The following is a 9,570-nucleotide window of genomic DNA, read 5'->3' as shown; positions in this document are numbered from 1 at the left end:
TAGATGGGCGCGCCGGATGTTTTTTTTGTTTTGTTGTTTTTTTTGTCGTTGCTTTATTGAAACGAGTTAAAGACAGTGATAGTGACGGTCTTTAGGAACGTGTGCAAATAAACCTATAAACACAAACAAATAATAATCAGGAAACACAAGTTAAATCAGATTAGAGTCACTTCTGCGCTTCTTTAACACTCTATACCAGCAACATGTAGCACAGCTGTTCACCCCACATCTGACCACAACATACAATCAATCTGCATCTCCCTCTGCATGTTTTCTGGGTAAATGAAATGATCATTTAGCCTGTGTTTTTAGTATCAATGTGGCACTTAAAAAGTTATGATAGTGAAACTGATAATTGCGATTTCTATATTAATGGTAGTAGGCCTATAACAAAAACAGAAGTAGGATATAAGAATAGAAACTCCATGTTAACCTCTGTCTGGTGTTAGTGCAGTCCTACTTAAAAGCATGTTTAGTTTCCTTGATAGAAACTCATAATGTTGTATCTGTATCTTTACAACAAGGCACTGCGTTATCTTCATTCATGATTTATTCTCACATCTTTTTGTGAGAATATTAACTGTAAATAAAATATAGTTTATCTTTTTTTGCTTATTTTATTGAATAGCAGTGGTATTCAGATCATTTACAACACTACAAGAAGTCCTGCATTGAATAATTTTACTTAAAATTAAAAGCACAAATGTATTTGCATTTAAATATACTTATATACTGTATACTGTAATGTATGGGTTATATATTGTATATTATATAGTTTTATTCATTAATCCATTGATTGTTTGGTTTGTAAAAAATCTGAAAATATTGAGAAATGTCGACACAATTATCCAGAGCTCAAAGGGACAATGCTTCACAATGCTTTGTTTTGTCCAACCAACAGTCCAAATCTCAATGACTGAAAGGAAAAGCAGAAGATCGTCACATTTGAGAAGCTGGAACCATGAAATGTTTGGAATTTTTGCTCAATTCATTTTCTGTCAGTCGACTAATCAGTTAATCATCTATTCGCTTCAGCTGTACTTTATTAACGTTATTTATAAAGTATAATATTTCCCTCTGAATTGTTGTATAAAGAGGCATAGAAATAAAAGACTCAAGTAAACTACAAGTACCTCAAAATTATACTTAAACACAGTACTTTAAAGTAAATGTACTTTACACCAAGTTTGAACTATAGATTTTATTTATTTATACGATATCCGATATCACCGCCAGAGGCCGCTGTTTCTCTGTCTGAGTCAGTAGATATAGTAACTGTACTGTAGTCTGTACAGAGAGAGTGTATAACCACACACACACACACTCACACACACTCACACACACTCGCACACACTCACACTCAGTGTGTATGAAGTAGCAGCCGCAGTAATACTTGTGAGTTTTATAGTAATATTAAGAGGTGAGTGTGTACTAAAGTAGGAACTGTTTACAGGAAAGTAGTTCTCGGTCCCTCTCAGCTGTCTGAAGGCAAAGTCCAGCGTCTCACTGTACGTGGCAGCAGACAGACAGACAGGCAGACAGGTATAGAGGCAGGCAGACAGACAGACAGAGTGTCTTACACACACACACACACACAGAGAGAGAGAGGCGGTGTGTGCGGGCTGTCTCGGCGGTGTGAAGTGGACCGTGGCCCGGCTGTCTGGGCTGGCCATGCGGGGGAGAGGATGGGCGAAGAGTCAAGAGTTTCTCCGCTCAAGAACTTCGTGGCTGGGGGGGTCGCCGGAGCCTGCCTGCTGCTGGCCGGACACCCGCTGGACACCATCAAGGTGACTGACTGTCTGGACTTAACGCGGTTTATAGCCGCTGTAGTTTAACTCAAGTTTATCTGAGTGTTGGAGGGCATCACTCCTGTGTTTGATACTTGTTTGTTATACTTCCTGTTTGGGGCTGTTTTTGTAGATTTCTTTGACTGTAAAGAGATTCACCGTGTAAAAAGTCAGAGATCAGATGTAGGAGTTCAGGGGATTATTGATAAATCAGCTTAAACTGTCAGCAAGGCCATGAGGCGGCTGCCAGAGGGACAGCAGCAGAGCTGTAGTGGCTTCAGATTATAAGGGAGAAGAACAGGTTGGGGCTGCTGAAGATTATTGATTATTACAGGTTGTTCTGTCCAGAAAGATGATCTGTTCTCTTGTTTAGACCGACAGTCCAGATATTCAGTTCAGCATCACACTAAACAAAGAAAAGCATCACATCGTCACATCTGAGCAGCTGGAAGCAGCAAATGGCATTTTGTTCAATACATTTTCTGTCTGTGGACTACTTGATTAATCGACTAATTGATTAATGACTAATGTTCCTCAGGTGCAGATGTAGAACAGATAACTGACAGCCATGTCACAAGATGTCACATTTACTGAATGTGTCGTTATAGATTAGGCTACAGTTCTTTTCTTCATTCACCGATAAATTGTTTTGTCTACAAAATGTCACAAAATAGTGATAAATATCTGTTTTATTTGCCCAGAGCTCAAAATGACCAACAGCCCAAAACTCAATTAACCTGCTGACTACTTTATCAGTTAAGCGGTTAATCATGTATGCTAGCTATAACATCCCAAAACATTTAGTTTACAAGTAGATTAAATAATGAAAAGCTTCAAATCTTTTGGCATTTTTTAAAAAAAATGGCTCAAACAACTAATCGATTAACAAAATAGTGGCTGATAAATTTCCTGTCAATCTTCTAATCAATTAATTGACTTATTTTCTCAGCTCTTTAAATAATTTGTTCATTCTTATCAAAGACATTTGCTTTTAGTATCATTTGAGATTCAGAGTCAGACTTTTTGTCGCTTCCAGCTTTGATCCATTCAGACTTATTTCAGTTGTCCAGCTGGTGACTCAGTATGAGCCAATCACAAGCAGCCTACGACTGCAAAGCTTGAGGTTTTAAGAGGTGAAGAAAAGAAACGTTTTCAGTCGAGGGGAGTTATTGTGACACGTTTCTATTCATAGCTAAAGCTTCCACGTCGTTCCCAGAACACCAGCGACAAGGTGCCCTGCAGGGTGCACCACATGAGACGGTAAATGCCTCCTTCTGTTCAGGATATATACATCTTTTATTCCAACACATCCATTCGTGTTCCCCTCGGGATGAATCGTAATAACTTTTAACTTTTCATCCATCACCATCACCATCATCATCATCAGGTCAACATTTTCATTTGTCCGACACCAACATCAGCTGTGCTTTGTGTTTAAAGTAATGATGGTGAACACGATGAACATGTAGAGTTACTTTATGTCGGAGGTTCGTGCGTCATGGTGATGTGTTGTGGTGGTAAATGAAGGTGGGTAACCTATGAACTCCATGATAACGCTTTATTTTAGGTCTGTAATTTCTGAATAATTTCCCAGGAAGAGTTTCAGATAGAACGACAGGTAGTTCAGTACCAATCACCAGGAAACTAGAGGAAGTGTTCAAATGGTCACTTCCAGTTCATGAATTCCAAATAACTTATATATCGGTTTTATTTAGTTCAACTATAAAATGTCTCACTCTTCTGGTCACAGTTGTTGAAAAAAACAAACTTAAGGGCTCCTATTAAAACATGTATGTTATGTGTTTATGTAAAACAACATACTATTGGCTGATATATCAGATTTATATGAATATTGATATCTGTTTCATGAAATCCAGTATCAGTCAGACAAAATGTGAAATCTGTCTACAGGCAAGCCGTTCAACAAACATACCAATAATTCATGAATATTTACTCGGTTTTGAAAGTAGCTTTTCTTTCAATGAACTATTATTAGTTCAAATTGCAAAGTTTCTTTCTAGAACTTTCGAGAAACTTGTAAAATAACACACCTCCCAAATCGTTTACTATCAGCTGCATTCATTTAGAGCGTGTTTACTAAGTGGTTCTTCCACTGTGTGTAACCTGCTGCTTCATCAATACATCATTAAATCAATGACTCAGCATTACACAGTGGCCTCTTGTTAAGCTAATGACTGTGTGTTTTATGTCACAGCTGTTTATCTAAATGCTGCTGCGTGTTGTTGAATCTGATTCTCACAGCAACTGTCAGACACTCACACCCTGTTTATTATCAGTGACCCTGAGCTGGAGATGAAAAGGGAAACACCCCTTTTTATCTTGTGTCCCAACAATCCTCCCCTCCAAAACACATGGTCAGAGATGTGTGTGTGTGTGTGTGTGTGTGTGTGTGTATAGCTGATCTTTCCAACTCATTTCTGTTTGTTTCTCCAGGTGAGGCTACAGACGCAGCCCAAAGCCTCCTGCACTCAGTATGTCCTCTACACAGGAACGTATGACTGCTTCCGCAAGACCGTCTCCAAAGAGGTGAACACACACACACACACACACACACACTCACACACACACACACACACACACACACACACTCACACACACACACTCACACACACAAACTGTTTATTACAGTTAGTCAGGTTTCCATCCAAATTCAGTGTAAAAATAATTGATAATTGATTGATAGTATATAGTGTCAAGATTCACACTGGAGACGCGGTGTGTTGTCTTAGCCCCCCACCCCCAATAGATATTAGAGATCAGTAACACTGACATTGTTTTTTAAAGTTAGCTACAATAATGTCCCCTCAGCCAAGCCAGGAAAGCTTTTGGCTGTTTTTCTTCACATCGAAAATACTCATGAATGCAGGTGGATGGAAACACACTCATTGAAAGGCCTCACAACAGTTGATTGTGTGTGTGTGTGTGTGTGTCCAGGGTATCCTCGGCCTCTATAAAGGTATGGGGGCTCCTCTGGCGGGCGTGGCTCCTATGATGGCCATCAGTTTCTTTGGGTTCGGTCTTGGTAAACAGCTCCAGCAGACAGACCCTGGCAAACCCTTAACGTGAGTAAAACCATGCACACACACACACACACACACACACACACACACACACACACACACACACACAGGTGTTAGTTTGAGTGTTTCTTTTGCAGTGTGTTTGTAATACCTGGAATATGAGCTCTATATATAACCGTGCTGCGGTCGCCCTCCCCTCTGCTACCATTCGCTCATGTGAAGCAACACACCCCCTCTGCACCCCTTTCCTCATGTTACCCTGCCACCTCCCACCACCGCCTGCTGTCAGCTCCTTTTATTTTGACTCCAGCTGCTCCTCTATCTATCTATATCTGTATGTGGCAATGTCACTGGTGCTGGAGACCGCCGGTCGCCTCTATCTCGCCCCGGCCCTTGTGACTGCTCAGTCCTTGTGTGTCTCAAAACCACCTTGACTGTGAAGTCGACGGTGCTGCAGCGCCGGTCCCTCCTCCCCCTCCCTGGCAACGCTCCACGTACATTTGTTTTCTGTTAAGTTTTACTGGAGAGGATAAGTGTGTGTGGAAAGTTGTTTTTGAGAAAGTTTGTTTTGAGCTGCGAAGTATTCCAGCAAATCTAAAGCGAAAGACACAGAGAACAGACTGCTAGTGTCTGTACTAATGGAAGATGTCTCAGAATCAGTTCGTGGTCCCCAGACGATGAATCCTAATGACTCTGGTGATCCCCTGACTGTCCCTCTAGCGCCACCAGCAGGTTGACAGTTATTCTGCCGCGTTGTGTCACATGTGGTTCGCTCATTCATCTTCCCGTCTGGCTGAATCGTTGTCCAATACTTTGGTTTATGACCAAATAGCCTGAGCTGTGCTTTGTGTTTAGTGCTAATTAGCAAATGTTAACATGCTAACACGCTAAACCAAGATGGTGAACATGGTAAACACTGTATCTGCTAAGTAGCCTTGTCATTGTGAGCATGTTAGCATGCAGAGACTGTAGAATATCATGATGATTGATTGAAGGTAAAATGATGCCCACAGCATCTTTTAAAGCTGCTCTAAATGTTTTAGTGATTTGATTTTACACAATGACTACGAGGACTCACTCTTTGATTGTCACATGACTCTGTAGTTCCCCTCAGCTCTCTGAAAGTGAGTCTATTCTATTCAGGCACACCCAAATATTCCTGTCTGGCTGTCTGGCGGGGGTCTTCACTACAGTGATCGTGGCTCCAGGAGAGAGGATCAAATGTTTACTGCAGGTAAAGTGTAAAAGCAGGATTTTACTGTTTCGGACGGCAACTAATGATTCTTTTCATTCTGGATTCATCTGCTGATTTCTCCATTAATCAATTGATTGTTTGGTATAGGAAAATAGTGACAAATGCCGTCACAATGACCCAGAGCCCAAAGTGACAAATTCACAGTCCAAACCTCAACTTTATTCAAAATAAATTAAAATTAAGACAATTAAAAGCTGCAAGAAAAGCAGCAACCATGAAATGTTTGGCAGTTTGCATGAAAAATGGCTATCAAACTATTAAATGATTATCTGAACAATATATAAAAAGATGTAGTGGAGTAGAAGTATAACAGTCAGGTACTCAAGCTACTTGCATCGTCCCTGTCTATATACTTAAACTGAACATAAATGAAGTGTAAAGTATAGAAATGTGTGTTCTCCAGGTGCAGGCCAGCGGTGGTCAGTCGAAGTACTCGGGTCCACTTGACTGTGCGGTCAGGCTCTATAAGAAGCAGGGGATCCGCAGCGTCTACAAAGGGACCGTGCTCACTCTCATCAGAGGTGAACGTCACTGTGGTGCAAGAAGTACTCAGATCTGTTGCTAAAAGACAGCACTCATTATGCAGAGTAATGTTAATTCTATTACTGATGCATTAATGTGTTCATCACATGACAGTGGAGCTGATTGTAACCAACTTATATACTGCTGAGTAGCTTAATGCATAATGATATGTCATAATTTAATAGTTGGTAATGTACAGTACTTGAGTAAATGTACTTAGTTGCCCCGTACTGCTGGTGTGTGTGTGCTGTATGTATGTCTGTAAGCGTTGTGTAACTTCCAGCAGAGTTTTAAAGGTGTGTGCTTGTTGAATCCAAAGGGCAGCGTTGATTTACAGCCTCACATTCTCTCTGCCTCTCTCTCAGATGTGCCTTCTAACGGCCTGTACTTCCTGACGTATGAATACCTCAAAAACTTCCTGACACCTGAGGGTCAAAGGTGCGTAACCATGGTTACAGTGAAGAAAGAACGTACGAGGGTCTTTTAGAAGCCTGTAATCCTCACCTCTGACTGTACGTGTCGTGTTAGTGTTTCTCAGCTCAGCACTCCCAACATCCTCCTGGCCGGTGGTGTGGCAGGAATACTGAACTGGACCATCGCTCTCCCGCCAGACGTCCTCAAATCCAACTTCCAGACAGGTGAGAGAGTCCGAGACCGAGTAAAGCTCCACGCTGAGCGCTGAAAAAGGAAATAGTATGTTCTCGACAGGACGGGAAATAGAGACAAGGAATGTAAGCCTTTATATTCAAACGTCCTGCGCTCTGTAGAGCGACTGCCTGAAACCATAAAGGAAAAAGAGGCATTTGATGTAAAAATGCTCAAAAATATATTTTTCTTGAGGCATATTGATACACAAATTAATGCAGGCACACAGGATTAAAACTTGGAAACTCTCCGTCCACTACGTCAGAAAATATTTTCCTTCTGGAAGAATTCAGTTACTGAACGTTTTACTGGGAACCTTCAGACCAAAAACAAAAAAAAAGACGACAGGAGCATCAAAGAGGCTCTGGAGGCCAAAGAAAAATTATTGTAAGAACACCCGTTTTTAAAATATAATGAATAGGGTTAAATAACACTTAGCTTACAATAAGAAGAAGACATCAGAGAGATGAAGGGTGGTGCTGATGACGGAGGACTGAGCTGATCTGTGACATAAACTGCACAAAGACCAGAATTACATCCTTTATCTGTGTGTGTGTGTGTGTGTGTGTGTGTGCAGCTGCAGATGGGAAGTACAGAGGTCTGGTCGACGTCCTGAGGACGCTGCTCCGAGAAGAAGGACCTAGAGCCCTCTATAAGGGCTTCAATGCTGTCTTTCTGCGAGCCTTCCCTGCCAACGCGGTAAATCTTTAAACTCTGCTCCTATATTTCTGCTCCTACACCGCCCGGTGACTATTATTTACTCACTGAAATACCTCATTCCTTTCTTCCTCCCTCAGGCCTGTTTTTTGGGGTTTGAGGTGGCATTAAAGGGACTGAACGCACTCGCACCCAGTTGGTGAGATAAGCCTGTAACTGGCCACCAGTCTGGACCAGCCCCTCTCTGCTGACTTCCATCAGTTCCTCTGTACCACAAACTGTGTTACAAGTGTTTTAGGATGTTGAAATGTAATGAGTTGTTGTATTCTTAAATGTAATTTTACATTTATTTTTACAAATTAATTTAAATTTAAATTGTCATCCTGTAATCAAGAATTTTACACTCACTTTTTGTGAGTAACAGACAATGTGAACGCACATCTATGAATGTATGACTTTGACATATAGCGTAATTATGAATGTATTATTTTGTTGTTCTCTCTCTTTTTAAGGGATTACAAACTATTTGTGAGGTTTGTAAGGTGTCAGATGATACATGTAGTACCATTCAGTTTAGAATGGGTTTAAGTTTTGTTTTTAATCTACAAGCTCTGCCAAAAGTCAGGATTCATTCATGCCTAGTGAAGAGGGTTGTTGGGCCTGTGTGCAGGCTCGGGGGACTTTTATAAGCTTTATGATTAAAATGTTTGAATAAAGTGTTTTGAATTCGCCATGTAAAGAGTGCGAGTGTCCACTGTTTTCCACAGAGCTGGATTTCCAAACAGGCAAAGTGTCCCAGAGCCCCTGTTTGTCTGAGTCATAATTACTTTGTGATGATTTGCTTGGAAATGTGCATCACTGATGTGCAGCGCAATTAAAACAAATCATCACATTATATCATAAAACATGTTTTAATACCTGACTGGCCAAACTGTATTTGGGGAAACATATATGGGGGCTTGGGGGCGTCAGTAGGGCCCCACAGCTCCTGTTTGCCCCCTAGTGGACCAAACTGGCCCTGATTTACCCGTGCCATACTGCCTCAGTTCCAGGGGGAGATCCAGGGAGATCTGTAAAACATTTATTTCTATACACTGTATAAGCAGCCAATTCTTAGTAAAGCTTAGTGCAAAACAACAGCAGAAATAATGCAAACAAGCTGTCCCGCACGATTCTTTGGTTTGGTGTTGTTTTGTTTTGTTTTGCTTTATTGACAGAACAATTTGTACATACAATACACAGTGTGTACAAATAGGGACATAGCCAGTGGACATTAGAAGATAAATAGTTTTTTTTAAATAATAAATGAAACAAAAACATTTGAAAGAAAATAAAACACATTCTGTATTTAACAAAATGTTTTTCTAATGTACCTATTTGTGGTGCCATATTCAGATAGTTCTTGACAAAGATGTCCAAAGTTCAGTGAGAAGTCAGTCTATTTTTTATGTATAAATATATATTTCTCTATCTTGTTGTCTTCAAAACAAAGAAAATCTCTTTATCCACGTAAAAACGTGCATCCATAATCTTTTCTTTTGGTAAATATAATGAAAGAACAGATGGTAAATGTTTCTTTTTTTAATTCGCAGAAATCACAAACAATATTCTTTTTTACTGGATATATCCTGTTATTATCAGCACCATATTCATCACCAGTTAA

General features: G+C 40.4%; 1 protein-coding gene across 1 annotated transcript; it reads left to right on the top strand.

Annotated features, from left to right (window-relative positions):
* The first annotated feature begins 1,685 nt into the window (after positions 1–1,685).
* LOC139289129 (mitochondrial carnitine/acylcarnitine carrier protein) lies at positions 1,686–8,632 on the top strand. Its single transcript, XM_070910650.1, has 9 exons — positions 1,686–1,787; positions 4,242–4,334; positions 4,743–4,870; positions 5,972–6,062; positions 6,487–6,604; positions 6,971–7,043; positions 7,134–7,243; positions 7,828–7,949; positions 8,048–8,632. The coding sequence occupies exons 1-9, from the start codon at positions 1,686–1,688 to the stop codon at positions 8,108–8,110; spliced, it is 900 nt and encodes a 299-aa protein (XP_070766751.1). The 3' UTR covers positions 8,111–8,632.
* Positions 8,633–9,570: the final 938 nt, after the last annotated feature.

The sequence above is a fragment of the Enoplosus armatus genome, chromosome 8 (assembly GCF_043641665.1).
Source record: "Enoplosus armatus isolate fEnoArm2 chromosome 8, fEnoArm2.hap1, whole genome shotgun sequence".
NCBI classification, from domain to species: domain Eukaryota; kingdom Metazoa; phylum Chordata; class Actinopteri; order Centrarchiformes; family Enoplosidae; genus Enoplosus; species Enoplosus armatus.
Note: the sequence above shows the minus strand (reverse complement) of the source record. Positions and strands in the feature narration are given on the sequence as shown.